This window comes from Microcaecilia unicolor, chromosome 10 (genome assembly GCF_901765095.1).
Source record: "Microcaecilia unicolor chromosome 10, aMicUni1.1, whole genome shotgun sequence".
In the NCBI taxonomy this organism is placed as follows: Eukaryota; Metazoa; Chordata; class Amphibia; order Gymnophiona; family Siphonopidae; genus Microcaecilia; species Microcaecilia unicolor.
In genome coordinates, this window is record NC_044040.1 from 196,990,913 (window position 1) to 197,006,742 (window position 15,830).

At 42.8% G+C, this 15,830-nt stretch overlaps 1 protein-coding gene across 3 annotated transcripts in view; it reads right to left on the reverse strand.

Moving 5' to 3' along the window:
• Positions 1 to 1,761: 1,761 nt before the first annotated feature.
• The window catches only part of TNIK (TRAF2 and NCK interacting kinase), a 450,083-nt gene continuing 436,014 nt past the window's right edge, over positions 1,762 to 15,830 (reverse strand). For all 3 annotated transcript variants that reach the window (XM_030217217.1, XM_030217218.1, XM_030217216.1), the window contains 3 exons: positions 14,795 to 14,954; positions 7,156 to 7,295; positions 1,762 to 4,129 (listed from right to left, as the gene is read on the reverse strand). In XM_030217217.1, the coding sequence (XP_030073077.1) occupies positions 4,046 to 4,129; positions 7,156 to 7,295; positions 14,795 to 14,954 (384 nt within the window). In that variant the 3' untranslated portion in view covers positions 1,762 to 4,045. The remainder of the gene's footprint in view (positions 4,130 to 7,155; positions 7,296 to 14,794; positions 14,955 to 15,830) is intronic.

Sequence of the window (15,830 nt, forward strand, 5' to 3'; positions counted from 1 at the left end):
GATGCTTATGCACTTATGCACCTGCTATGTTAGCTTCCCCCGGCTTTAGCATTCGAGGTGGCAGCAGGCCATTAAGGAAGGAGAAAAGGGTTTGTTAATATTATGAATTCCTCTCATGAGATTGTGAGGACATTCTGAGAGGACACAAGCAGCGTTCTTCGATGAGGAAAGAACATGATGTTTTTTTGGTAAGAATTTTTATTGTGTCATGCTTACGTAGACAGCACTGCAGGACTTAAAGTGTTCGCACTATGTTTTTTTTATATGGTGGTGATGGTGAAGAATCTTATTGTAAATGAACTTTATCATCACTTACCGTAGATGGTCATGATTTAGAAAACAGCAGCACTTTAGAGTCATGCCTTTAAATGGTGTTGGCAACTTATTTCAGCACTGCAACATTAGTGCAAAAATGATTTTTGGATGCTGTTACAGGACTGTAGCTCCATGGAAATGAGAAGAGGAGACCCATCTGCTGTGAAAGCAACAAATCTTTAAATTGTCATTTCAAAATATTACGTAACAGAAATTATTATGCCAGAAAGTCCCTTCAGTTGGGACAGTTACTGCTACAATATTTTCCATTGCTTGATGGTGCTGATATGGCTTTTTTTGTCATAACAAACACACAAACAGTGGATCCAAAAAGAGTCCTTTCACAGTTGGTGTCTTCCTAAACAAGGTCTTTATTCAAATCAATAAAAACAACCCGACACGTAATGTGTTTCAGCCGTGACGTCCTGCTTCAGGGGTCTATTGATCTTTGATGCAAAATAACTTGTAAAGCAGATGACTCACAGTCAAATATCTGTTAACAGAGATATCTTGGCTTTGTACGCAAAGCTGTCCAGCTACTGTCCGATATTAACTTTAAAGCAAAGTTGTCCAGTATTAACTGCACAAAGATTTTTTTCTCTGCCAGGTCACAGCAGCTAAATGCTTTTAGTAAAGGCCAGAAACTTGGGCTTCAGTTCTTCCTTCCCTGGGCCCAAGTTTCTGGCCTTTACTAAAACCATTTAGCTGCTGTGACCTGGCAGAGAAAAAATCTTTGTGCAACTGCTGGGTGGGCCTGAGCCCTAATTGCACCTGGGAGCTTTTTCTGAAGTCCACTGCAGTGCCCCCTAGGGTTCCCGGTTGGTGTCCTGGCATGTCAGGGGGACCAGTGCACTACGAATGCTGGCTCCTCCCACGACCAAAGGGCTTGCATTTGGTCATTTCTGAGATGGGCGTCCTCGGGTTCCATTATCGCCGAAAATCAGGGACGACCTAAATGTGGAGATTTGGGCGTCCCTGACCATATTATCGAAACGAAAGATGGCCGCCCGTCTTGTTTCGACAATACGGGTTTCCCCGCCCCTTCGCCGGGACATCCTGCGAGGACACCCTCAGGAAAACTTGGGCGTCGCCCCGTTCGATTATGCCCCTCCACGTGGTTTTCACATTATTCTATTTAGTGAATCTGATCTGTGGATATTTTTTTACTTTGTGTATTCATTGCATATAGCATGCCATGATAAGTTAGGAGAGCTAATTATGCAGTAGGGTTGCAGCTCCACCACATCAAGGCTTTCTGCATTGGCACCGTATTATTTGATTAATACATTGAAATAAATTTAACACAGGCCGGTAACTAACCATTAGTGCATGCTAACTGCTGCATTAAACAGCAAACACAGCTTAGTAAATAGGTCCCATAATTGGTTAGTGAATCACAGTAAAACGCTATTTGTAGAAAACATCAGTCGAGGTCTATTGTGTCAATTTCATGTTTTATTTCAGTTGGCACCCAAATGCTTTGTTCTAGATTATGTTCGTGTACAGAGTGTAAACAAAGCTTCATTAAAAATTTGCGTCCCAAGATTCCTTTCAACAAGTCACTTGTTTTTAATACATTCACGACTACCTTATTATGATTAAAACACAATGATTTCCTTTTATTTTTATCATGGTACCTTAAAACCTACAATAATAATAATAAAAAAAATCATTTAAAGCTGTGTGTTCTGAATGTCAAACAAACAAAAAAAAAGTCTCATTGAGTTGCAACATAAAATTTATGAAGCTTCTGGTTTATGATAATTATAGGAACATTAGAAAGAACCAGTGGCAATCTTATTGTGTAATGAACGAGGTTGTCCAGCTGACGTGATTTTTTTTACCCTAAAAAAAAATACAAGCAGCTACTGATTTCAGTTATAAAAGTTATTGCTAAATTTTGTTGCCATGGCATTCTGAAATACCACAGAAAAACTCATTTCACCCTGTGAAAAACTGATACTGAGAAACTTAAGGAAGGCCTTGTTCACCGAAACAGATCCCTTTCTCCGGCCTTTTGCTGGGTTTCATTTCTATCTGCGCTTTGGTTTGTTGCCAATATGCATCCACCCATTTTCCGGATATTTTCCTCATGGATTACACAGATTAGGGTACATGATGGGGGGTAGGGCAGCAGGGAGCAGGTGGGTGGATACCAATTAGCGGGCCAAATGTCTTCACAAATTAAATTGCCACTGAAGTTCTCGAAGGGTCCCAGGAGGTTAACACTGCTGTAACTTAACAGCATGACAAAAACAAACCGAACGAGGTAGGTTAAAGACAGGAAGCGCAACACAGATTCACCCTATTACCACAGGCGGCCATGCTTGCAGCTAGTGAAAAGAATTCTGAGACACCCACTTAAAAACAGAAATAATCTGAGCCAGAAATTGTAAGGATACACTTCAACCCAAACTAAATACGTACATATTTCTGCACAGATGTGGTTGTCTACCACTGTATGTTGGGTAATTTTTCAAGGCTGAAGGAGGAGAAATCAAAATGATAGCTTCAGAATTTTAGACAGAAAACTGCTCCTAGGCCCTGTAACCTTGGGATTTCACAGTGTATGTTGTAGAGTTTTCTTTTTGTTGTTGTTGTTGTTCTTTGTAATCGGGGTCACTGACCACCTCTCTTCCACTTACACAGAGGAGAACACAAGCATCTCGGAAGCTTCCAGTGTTCCTTCAAGTTCTGAATTCTAGAATGTGGCACCAATTATATAAAACAAAAGTGGTGATATTGCTAAGTGAGCCGTGACTACGCAGCTGAAGACGATGAACAGGCCTTTCTCGCCACACAAAGGGACTCGCAATGATACATTCCCTGGGTCAGATGGCTCTGTGCATTCATTTAGGTTGTGTTGTTACCTGAATGACCTTTTTTCCTCAACATACTTTTCACCCCATTGTTTCGCCCCGATCGGTTGCATAATATAGCAATGGGAATGATAACGCCAATGACCCCTTATTCCTCTGAGGGTAACTCAACTAATGCCACTACCAATCCTATCTGCACACACCATTATGCAACTATCCATATAACATATGGCTCGACAGATGGACAGAAATGGAATTAGATTTTATTAGTCTAAGGCTAGCAGTTTAGCCATTAAAATTCCGTTTCCCAAAAGAGGGGGAAACTTTTACTCTTTTTTTAAAAATCCATTAATTAAGTAGTTGCTGTCAAAAAGCAACAATTAAAAAGGATGAAGGCAAAAAGACTCTAAAATTACCCACCTATACAGTTATGGCCTTCAGAGCAAAGATAAAAGGTACATTAATTGTGCTGTCTTACCATTTTAAATTTGTAAATGTACAACGTACTTTATATTTAATGCTATAGCAGGCAGACGGAATTAACAACTGGCGTATTTTCAATGCTATATCCTTCCCCATTCTTACAAAGTAAGAGACAAAGAAAAGGTAAAAATCCACAAAGCCACTATAACACAGCTTAGCCAGTAAGTAGGCCTCAAATGTCTGTATTCCCAGTTCAGAAGTGTATGTCTTTTTTTTTTTTGCTTCAAGACCACGTTGCATCTCTGGAATTCTCCAACCACTTTTCTTCTCAGTCAAGTGCAACAACGGCAAAATGTACTGTAGTACTGAAGGAAGCAGTTGCGTTTTACAAGGCCACGTACATCTGGCCGTAAGTTCGGTGGCCCTTCTTTTCAGAAATAATGCCATTGGGGGGGGGGGGGGGTGGTAAGTGACGGGCGGTAATTTCTTTACCAGTTCATCATGGAATTTCTGTTGAGAGTCATGAAAAAAACTTGACTACTTCCTCCGGATCGCACAGATGCAAAAAATACCTGGTGAAAATAAATAGATAGCTACAGATTATTTCATGTTAAAGTCAACCATCAAATTTACTCTAGGCTCCTGTTACAAGCAGACAATCCTCTTGTTCAATTCTTGTCAGATTATCAGGCTCATTTTCAAAGCACTTAGCCTCCCAAAGTTCCATAGAAACCTATGGAACTTAGCCTCCCAAAGTGCTTTGAAAATATGCCTCGGCGGCTACTACATCATATCGTTCATGATTAATACAAGATATTCCATATAGGATAAGAAGTTCACTAGAGGTCATTCATAATATTCGTGATTCATCAAGGAATTTCTTCCTTTCTGTGCTTACTGGAAAATATCAATAAATTATACTCCAAACAAAGTTAAGCGTAAAAGCCTCTGTGACAGAGGGTTAGTGGTATTGTGCTCTTAGATGTTTACTAAATGAAGCCGTTACACAAAAAAATAAAATCTGTATATTTATTGAATTTGCAGAACAGCAGCGAAAAAGCTGGCCAACTTGTTCCAAATATATATGTATACAGCAGGGACGTAGCTAGGTGGGGCCACAGGGGCATGGGCCCCCGCAGATTTAGCCTGGGCCCTTCTGCTTTCACCCCCCCTGCCACAATCGACCCCCCCCTCCTGCTGCCGTCAAGTACCTTTGCTGGCGCGGGTTCCCAACCTCCGCCAGCCGAAGTCATCTTCAGCGCCGGTCTCCGGCACATTGCTGATCTGGATTCTGTTTTTGTGAGTCCTGACGTCCTGCACACCTAGGAACGTGCAGGACGTCAGGACTCACAGAAACAGAATCCAGATCAGCGAATGCGCTGGACTCGGAGACCGGCGCTGAAGGGGACTTCGGCTGGCAGAGGTTGGGAACCCCTGCCAGCAAAGGTACCTGGCGGTGGCGGGGGAGAGTTAGCGGCAGCGGGAGGGTCCAAAGCTGGCGGGGGGTCAGCGGCACCAGGAGGAGGGCTAAAATATGCCCCCTCACCTCGGGCTCTGGACCTTCTCCCGCCGAAGTCTGGCTATGCCCCTGGTATATAGAGGGGCCTGGTCCATTCCCCAGTTACAGAATGGAGAAAATCCATTGGGGCCCTTTTACAAAACCATATCAAAAAATGGCTTACTATGGGGCGCACTGCGGCATCCTGCGATAATTATGGGAAGTGCACATGCTACCCACATGTTTAAAAAAACAAATTTTTAGCTCTGGGTGGTGTCCGGGAGATGGAAAGTGGGCGTGTACTATGCTAATTGGTTAGCGCCTACAGAATAGGTGGTGGTGGGGGCTCATGAGCTAATGACTTCCTGAGCTCTAACGCCATGCGCCCTCCCTGCCCATCTTCAAGTCCTTACTCAAGGCCCATCTCTTCTCCCTTGCTTTTGGCACCTAACCACCTTCCCCATTCCTGTTACCTACACTGACTACGTAGTCTGTTACCGTTAGATTGTAAGCTCTCTTGAGCAGGGACTGTCCCTCCCCGTGTTTAAACTTGTACAGCGCTGCATAACCCTGGCAGCGCTATAGAAATGCTAAGTAGTAGTAGTAGTAGTAGTAATGGCCACGCGTTAATGGGAAAATCAGCTCGTGACCATTAATACAAAAATAAAAAGAAAAAAAGGAATAATCGGCCATTTTACTCAGTGGTAAAAATGGTCTTAGTGCGTGGGAATGACTTGCGTAAGGGTGAGCTATGGCCATTTTTTACCACTATTTGGTAAAAGGGCCCCTTAGTGAAATCAGGCCACTAGTGTTCTTCTTATATAATTGTGATGAGACATTCATATACTGGGGCCGATATTCAGACCGTGGAAGTTAGCCTGGCTAACTCCCGTGGTCGGTGCTAAACTCAGATATTGAATGCCGAGCTGTTTCTGGTGACCGGCACTGAATATCTGGTTTATTTTTGGTCGGTTTGAACATAGCCAGCTAAGTCAATATTCGGGCTTAGCCGGTTATGCTCAAACCAGCCAAAGAAATTCCATGTATTCATGCAGCCAAATATAGAGGCCCTTTTACTAAGCCGCATAGGTGCCTACGTGCGCCCGCTGCGCGTTAATTTGGAATTACCAGCCGGCTACCGCGTGGCCCGGGCAGTAATTTCATTTTTTATGCGCGGTGGAAAATATTTTTATTTTCCAGTGCGCGGGTGGTAATCGGCATTTCAACACATGTTGACCATTACCGCCTGGTTAACGTGTGAGACCGTACCGCTAAGTGAATGGGTGGCGCGGTACAGTCTCAGACCCAAAATGGATGCGCGCCAATTTTCATTTTGCCGCGAATCCATTTTTGGCCCCCCGCCAAAAAAAGGCATTTTTTACAGGTGCGCAGAAAAATGGATCTGCGCGCGTCTGAAACACACGCCTACACTAGCGAAGGCCACTTTTCAGCACATCTTAGTAAAAGGACCCCATAGCTGTTCAAGTGGGGTTAAGAATCAGCAGATAGGCAGTTATATCGTAGGCGCCTACACGACTTAGTAAAAGGACCCGTAATCAGTGGCGTAGCCACAGGTGGGCCTGGGTGGGCCAGGGCCCACCCACTTAGGGTTCAGGCCCACCCAACGGTAGCACATGTTTAGCGGTAGCTGGTGGGGATCCCAAGCTCTGCCAGCTGAAGACTTCCACCTGATGGTAATGAAAATGCTGCTCTCCACAATACTGGCACCTGCGCATGCTCAGTTTTCAGCGCATGCCCGCTGCAGACTACCAAGGTGGAGAGAAGCATTTTCCCAGCAGCTGAGATTTTTTGGGTAGTGTGTGTGTGTGGGGGGGGGGGGGGGGGGGGGAGAACATTTGGTGCCCACCCACTTCTTGCCTAGGCCCACCCAAAATCTGCTGTCTGGCTACGCCCTTGCCCGTATTGAATGCACATCCCTACCCCTAAGCATATAAAACACAGAATTACGGGAAGACAGGTTTGGGGGGAACTCAGCTAATTTACAGAATCTAATCTAATTCTACTCTGTAAAAACCTCAAGAGCCTGTTTATATCCCATGAAAAAATTATACTTTCAAGCAAGTTCTGAAATATGCTTACCTTATCATTCCTCTCACATAAAAATTTTAACCTCTGAGCCCGTTTGTGCATAAACACGCCATCCAAGTGTCCAGTTTCCACAGAACGGATTTCAATAGCTTTCTCTCCCCAGCCCATTATTTGGCTGGAGTGAATATAGGCTGCAAAAAAAAAAAATCAATTTTGAATGCAAAATGTTGCAATATTAATTACCAAAATAACATGTTTATAGGGCCACAAAATAGATCTATTTAGTTTTATAGTCTTGTTGGGAAGCTGTAATCTTGGAAAATAGCCAAGATGTTACTGAAGGTGGGACCTTTCAAACCAGGTCACATAACAGCAAGGCAAAAATAGCAAATTATTTACAAAATCAGCCAAAAATGAAATTAAGTTTTGCTTATCCTTATCTAGAGTATAGTGGCCTAGTGGTTAGGGTGGTGGACTTTGGTCCTGGGGAACTGAGTTCGATTCCCACTTCAGGCACAGGCAGCTCCGTGTGACTCTGGGCAAGTCACTTAACCCTCCATTGCTCCATGTAAGCAGCATTGAGCCTGCCATGAGTGGGAAAGCGCAGGGTACAAATGTAACAAAAATAAAATAGATACTATTGGAGATTCTACATGGAATGTTGCTACTATTGGAGATTCTACATGGAATGTTGCTATTCCATTAGCAACATTCCATGTAGAAGGCTGCGCAGGCTTCTGTTTCTGTGAGTCTGACGTCCTGCACGTACGTCAGACTCGCAGAAGCCTGCGCGGCCACATTGGTGATCTGCAAGGGCTGACTTCTACATGGAATGTTGCTAGTGGAATAGCACAACAGAAATAGGGTGGAGAGGGCCCAATGTCAAGAGATCAGTCACCACACACAAGGGTAAGATGCTCCAAAAAACCTTTAATCAGGACCCAACACGGTCCGTGTTTCGGCTATATCAGCCTTCCTCAGGGGTCGATCAATTAGGATTCAGCAATACATCAACTGAAGGAGCACTTAATAATTAGTAATGATCACAAAAACCTTGACTAGCACTCCATATAACGCACACTGACAAAGCTTGAAAAAAATGGAAAACGGACGCCGAGAAGTAACTGTGATTCTTCTCTGCTCTCTGAGAGCTGGGGTAAGGCTTTCTGGAAGTCTGCCAGAAGACAGAGTTTGTAGCAGAAATGAGCCATGGACAGGCTTTTCCCCAGGAACGGGAAACTTGAGAACCTGCACACTGACCAGAGAAGAATCACAGTTACTTCCTGGCGTCCGTTTTCCATTTTTTTCAAGCTTTGTCAGTGTGCGTTATATGGAGTGCTAGTCAAGGTTTTTGTGATCATTACTAATTATTAAGTGCTCCTTCAGTTGATGTATTGCTGAATCCAAATTGATCGACCCCTGAGGAAGGCTGATATAGCCGAAACACGGACCGTGTTGGGTCCTGATTAAAGGTTTTTTGGAGCATCTTACCCTTGTGTGTGTTGACTGATCTCTTAACATTGGGCCCTCTCCACCCTATTTCTGTTGTGTTCGATTGCTGTGGAGAGTGTGAACCCCGCTTTGTCTCTCTGTGTGTGGAGCTAGTGGAATAGCAACATTCCATGTAGAATCTCAAATAGTAGCAACAGTGGAGGAGTGGCCTAGTGGTTAGGGTGGTGGACTTTGTGTTGGAATGTAATTGTATTTTACATGCATTGCCTGTCACCTATTATTTCTCTGTGATTACTCTGTGACCTCTGATGTGAATTACTTAGAGAGGTCACACAGCTATGCAACTTCCTGTGGGGGTTAGACACAGCAGATGCAGCACATGCAGCACATGGAGCACATGGAGCTCATGATCTCTCCTAACCTGAGAGGATCTACTATGGTGTGAGCATCCATTACCATCTAAGCACATGGAAGGAGCTGATAAGACAAATGTATAGTAATATGTATATATAAGCCTGTCTGATTATAATCAAACTGCAAACTGTGAGTAAACAGATGTTTTGTTACTTCAACTTTAAAGTGACTCAGCAGTGAATTATTCAGGGGTGAATGAGAGAGAGATGAAGAAAGAAATTAACATTTCTAAAGCTGAAGCTGTGTGTACTAAAATCTGCTAATTATTTACTACAAATAATCCAACAAAAGGGTTATGGGCCCAGGGCTCAGGAATTGAAAAAGAAGAGAAATATTACCAGGCAGAAAAAAAGGCCACATTTTTCTCTTAAGTTTTAAAGGAAAGATTCAGTCTGTCTCTCTCTCCCCCCACACAGCAGACAGAAGGCTAAGAAAATGGCTGAGGGAAGAAATTCACCATTTTTCTATTCTCTCAAGGTGCCTAAATTAACTGAGTTTAATTATCGGCAGTGGGAACTAAGATTCATATGTCTCCTTCGAGCAAAAAGATTAGATATATGCTTAGACCAAGACAGAACAGCTGAAAATATGGCTGAATGGGACAATGCAAACTATTATGTGAAGTGCATGCTTTTGGAAGCTCTCTCAGAGAAACAAGCCATATTAGTGGAGGGAAAAGATACACCAAAGGACATTTTATATAAACTGAGAACTATGTATGCAACTACATATGCAAAGCAGCAACCAATTTGGTTAGCAGAGTTGAATGAAACCAAATTAAGGGATAAAAGTAAATGTAATGATCACATTATGCATCTTATGTCTTCATTTCAAAAGCTAGAACTTTCTGGAATTCCCATGTGTGATGCATTGAAAAGAGCATTTCTTTTTACCTCACTATCAAAGAAGTTTGATGTTTTTAGGTCTGTAAATGAGGCCATTGAAGGGCAATCTTTTGAACAGGCAACATCAAAACTAAGGCAGGAATGCATAATAAATGATTCTGAGGAGATGTGTTCTCAAAGCAAGTCAGAGAGAAATGAAACAAATTTCTTGGCAAAGAACAGAGGAAGGCGGAGCTATGGGAAAACTCCACCCAAGGGCAAGCTGATTTGCTACTCATGTGGAAAGGAGGGACATGTATCTAAATGGTGTAAGGAAACACAAAACACTCCCTCTAGCTCACCTAAGCCAATGGAACTAAAGAATTTTCAAACCAGGAAATGTATGAAGGACAAAGATAAACACAAGGGCTTTCTAATGGCAGAAAAATCTTTGACTATGGTAAATAATAATTCAAATGAAAGTACTTGGATTTTGGATTCAGGGAGCACATGCCATTTAACCAATTGTAAGAATTTCTTTCAGGAAATGTGTCCAGAGGAAGGTATTCTTAAAACTGCAAACGCAGGGACTGCTAAGATCCAAGCAAAAGGTATTGGATTCTTAAAATGCAAAGTGTCTAATGAAGTTAAAGAAATTCCTGTAAGTGATGTCTTGTATATTCCCCAAGCAGTTTGCAATATGCTTAGTGTATCTACATTAGATAAGAAGGGATTTGCGATTCATTTTGAAAACAGTAAGTGCACAATCTCTAAAAATGATGAAGTGTATGCTGAAGCTTTTATGCATAATGATGTTTATAAGCTGAACATTTCAGGTGAAGCCTCACATATGGCGCAAGTAAGGAAGAATGATGGTAAATGTAGTCTGGAAATCTGGCACCGCCGCCTGGGACATCGTGATTCTAAGGTGATCCAGGATCTTTACAGTAAGCAACTGGCCACCGGCATTCAGATAAGTGCAGATGCTGGTAAAATGGAGAAATGCATAGACTGTGTTACTCAAAAAGGTGTGAGACCCTCATTTCCTGCATACACAGGAAATAGGAGTAATAAAGTGCTGGACTTAATACACAGTGACTTATGTGGACCGTTTAATATCCCATCATTGGGAAATAACAGATTTGTGCTAATATTCTTGGATGATTTCTCTAGATATTGTGTGGCCTATTTGCTGAAAGAGAAAAGTCAAGTCACAGACATGCTGAAGAAATACGTAGCCATGGTGAGCAATAAATTTGAAAGAAAACCAAAGGTTCTTCAGACCGACAATGGTGGTGAGTTCACTTCACAAAGCATGCGCACATTTCTAGAACAAGAAGGCATTCAGCATATCACAACAGTAGCTTATACACCAGAGCAAAATTCTGTTGCAGAGAGAAAATTTAGGTCACTTGTGGAAATGACCAGATGTATGCTGTCAGATAGCAATCTCCCTAAAAGACTATGGGGGGAAGCCATTCTCACAGCAGTGTACCTACAAAACAGAATGCCAACTAAAGGCGCTGAGCGCACACCACATGAGACATGGCATGGTAGGAAGCCAAACCTGTCACACATAAGAACATTTGGAAGTACAGCATATGCTCATGTACCAAAGCAAAGAAGGCATAAGCTGGATTCCACAACAGAAAGGGGCATTTTAGTTGGCTATGCTCCAGGACACAAAGGATATAGAATTTTGAATCTGAAAACTGGCATTGTTGGCATAAGACATGTTACATATTTTGATGAAAACAAAAGGGTTGATAAAGGCTGGATTATCCCAGATGAGCCTTATCATCCAGAATATGAAACTAGAACCATAATAGACATGCCAGTGTATATAAATGCCATACCAAGGCAGATGTCTGAAAGCAACTCACCTGTATCTAACGAGGAACAGGCAGAGGAAGCAGACACAGAAAGGATCATTGAAGAAGACAGTACAGTTGGAGAAGGGGAATCAATTGGAGAAGAACTCTCAGATTTAGAGGATGCGGAAAGGTCAGACCAACCTGTTGTCAGACGCTCATCCAGGGAAAACAAAGGTGTTCCACCCCCAAGACTGTCTTACCTAACAAAGTCAGCAGAAGCTCAAGAGCCCTTAACATGGGATGAGATTGAGAAAATGCCAGCAGAAGAAGCTGCTGAATGGCATAAAGCTGCACAAGAAGAAATTGATGCATTGGATAAAAATAATACTTGGATTCTTACAAAATTACCTCCTGGCAAGAAAGCTATAGGATGCAAATGGGTATTCAAGTTAAAAAGGAATGCACAAGGAAAAGTGGAAAGGTATAAAGCCAGATTAGTGGCAAAGGGATATCTTCAAAAATATGGAGAAGATTTTGATGAAGTGTTTGCACTTGTAGTGAAACACACGACAATAAGAACACTTCTGAGCATTGCAGTCTCAAAAGGCATGCAAGTCAACCACATTGATGTGAAAACAGCGTTTCTTCACGGAGAAATAACTGAAGACTTGTATATGGAACAGCCAACAGGTTTCATAAATACAAAACAAAGACAGCTAGTGTGTAAATTAAACAAAGGTCTTTATGGATTAAAGCAAAGTGAAAAATGTTGGAATGACAAATTGCATGAAATATTGACAAATTTAGGATTTAAGCAAGGTGAAGCAGATAAATGCTTGTACACTAGGTGCACAAATGGACAATATGCATACATTTTAGCTTTTGTTGATGATCTGCTCATTGCAAGCAAAAGTGAGCAAGAGTACAAGGACATTGTAAAATGTTTAAACCTCAATGTTGAGATAAAAGAACTTGGTAATGTGTCATACTATCTTGGTATAGAAATTGAGAAACAAAATGATGGTTCTTATCTTCTAAGCCAGAAGCAGAAAATAAATGAGCTTATTGAAAGTTTAGGTATGCAAGATGCCCAAGTTGTAAGCACTCCCATGATCACTGATTTTCTGAAGGATGAAACAGTAAGAGAACCTTTACCAGATAACATCCAATATAGATCAGCCATAGGTAAGCTTTTATATCTAGCTACCACATACAGGGCTGATATAGCAAATGCAGTAGGAATTTTGAGCAGAAGGGTCAGCTCACCTACCAAATCAGATTGGACTGCAGTTAAAAGGATGGTAAGGTATTTAAAGGGTACCATTGATTGTAAATTAAAGATTTCAGCCAATAGTAATCCAAAACTAATATGTTACTGTGATTCAGATTGGGCAGGGGATCATTCTGATTATAAATCCACAAGTGGATATGTGTTTATGTATGGAAATGTACAAATTTCATGGGCCAGTCATAAACAAAGTATTGTGAGTTTGTCTTCTACAGAAGCTGAATACGTGGCCGTATCGGAAGCGTGCAGAGAACTGATGTGGATTGAAAAAACTTTTGCTGGATTTTGGAATAGCTGAAAAGAGACCAATCCAGATAATGGAAGATAATCAGAGCTGCATCCGACTGTCACAGAATGACAAGGTTCAGTCACGCACCAAGCACATCGCAACGAAATACCACAACGTGCGAGAGTTGGCAAAAGAAGGGGTCATCAGTCTACACTATTGTCACACCAGTGAGATGACAGCTGACATCATGACCAAACCGTTACCCAGAGAACGTTTTGTGAATCTGCGTATAAAGCTTGGACTTTGTATGAATAAATAATTGCATGACAGTTATGCATGAGAAGGGGTTTGTTGGAATGTAATTGTATTTTACATGCATTGCCTGTCACCTATTATTTCTCTGTGATTACTCTGTGACCTCTGATGTGAATTACTTAGAGAGGTCACACAGCTATGCAACTTCCTGTGGGGGTTAGACACAGCAGATGCAGCACATGCAGCACATGGAGCACATGGAGCTCATGATCTCTCCTAACCTGAGAGGATCTACTATGGTGTGAGCATCCATTACCATCTAAGCACATGGAAGGAGCTGATAAGACAAATGTATAGTAATATGTATATATAAGCCTGTCTGATTATAATCAAACTGCAAACTGTGAGTAAACAGATGTTTTGTTACTTCAACTTTAAAGTGACTCAGCAGTGAATTATTCAGGGGTGAATGAGAGAGAGATGAAGAAAGAAATTAACATTTCTAAAGCTGAAGCTGTGTGTACTAAAATCTGCTAATTATTTACTACAAATAATCCAACACTTTGGTCCTGGGGAACTGAGGAACTGAGTTCGATTCCCACTTCAGGCACAGGCAGCTCCTTGTGACTCTGGGCAAGTCACTTAACCCTCCATTGCCCCATGTAAGCAGCATTGAGCCTGCCATGAGTGGGAAAGCGCAGGGTACAAATGTAACAAAAATCAAATAGATACTATTGGAGATTCTACATGGAATGTTGCTACTATTGGAGATTCTACATGGAATGTTGCTATTCCACTAGCAACATTCCATGTAGAAGGCTGCACAGGCTTCTGAGTCTGACGTCCTGCACGTATGTGCAGGACGTCACACTCACAGAAGCAGAAGCCTGCGCAGCCACATTGGTGATCTGCAAGGGCTGACTTCTACATGGAATGTTGGAATAGCAACATTCCATGTAGAATCTCAAATAGTAGCAACAGTGGAGGAGTGGCCTAGTGGTTAGGGTGGTGGACTTTGGTCCTGAGGAACTGAGTTCAATTCCCACTTCAGGCACAGGCAGCTCCTTGTGACTCTGGGCAAGTCACTTAACCCTCCATTGCCCCATGTAAGCTGCATTGAGCCTGCCATGAGTGGGAAAGTGCAGGGTACAAATGTAACAAAAAAAAAAAAAAAATATATATATATATAAATATAATAGATACAGTTACAGAACCATAGTCTGTACCACTCTCGCTCCGGAAGTGATGACCGGAATATAAATGGGAAAATGAGGTGGAGAACAAGGATATGGGGAAATGTTTCAGGTGGCTGCAGATGGCTTATAGCCCACTAGGGGCAACTTTGGATAGAGTTAAATGCTCAAAAGACAGCGGAAGTTGCTGGGCTAAGAAAAGAAAAAAGGGATTCACATACCCACAGAGGTGGGCATTTCCCCCCACTGAAGAACAACATCTTTAGTAATTCGGCCGTAGGTGTTCACATATACCCCTTCATCCTCATAGCACACCAGCATTTCCATGCCATCCGTTTTGGGCAAAATAACAATGGCATGAGGGACGATGGTGCCCTGGATCTACAACAGAAAATAAAAATCAGCATCAGCTCTTTTTAAAATACACAGTGACAGCAGCTCTGATGTATACTGCATACCACTATCTAGTATCTCGGAACATGCTCTAGACTCAAGCAGGTGCCTGGGCCCCCGTAGATTTGGCCCTGGACCCCCCTGCCGACGACCCTCTTGACCCCCCCCCTCCCGCCGCCAACTGGCTGTCTGCTACCTTTGTTGGCGGGGGACCCGAACCCCCGCCAGCCGAGGTCCTCTTCTTCCTTCGTTCTGTTTCTGAGTCTGACGTCCTGCATGTACAACCCTTGCACTTTTTGCATGTTCCATTTTGCAGTAAGTGTCACACTTTACCACAATTTAGCAAACAGGCCCTTTTAATTACAATACACTTGGAAATGTAAGCCTATTCTATCCATAACTGCACATATCCAAAAACATTACATTACATTACAAGCCATCAACCCCCAGATTCTACAAAAAGGTGCGAAAATTTCTGCACGTCCTGTATGTAGCCCCATGCAGGACGTGCATGAAGGACGTCAGGAGTCAAAAACAGATCAGCGAAGGCGCCAGAGACTGGCGCTGAAGACTTCGGCTGGTGGGGGTTGGGGACTCCCACCAGCAAAGGTACCTGGCGGTGACGGGAGAGGGTCGGTGGTGGGAGGGAGGGGATCAAAAGTGGAGGAGGGGTGTCGGCAGCGGCGGGGGTGGAAAGTGGCGGGGAGGTCGGCAGCTGGGGGAAGCGGGCTAAACTGTGCCCCCCCCCAACTCGGGCTCTGGACCCCCCTCCCGCCGAGGTCTGGCTACGCCCCTGCCCTGCAGGACTTGAACAGGCAATGCCCTATGTATATGCGTCTAGAAAAAGATGGGTTTTCGAATCTA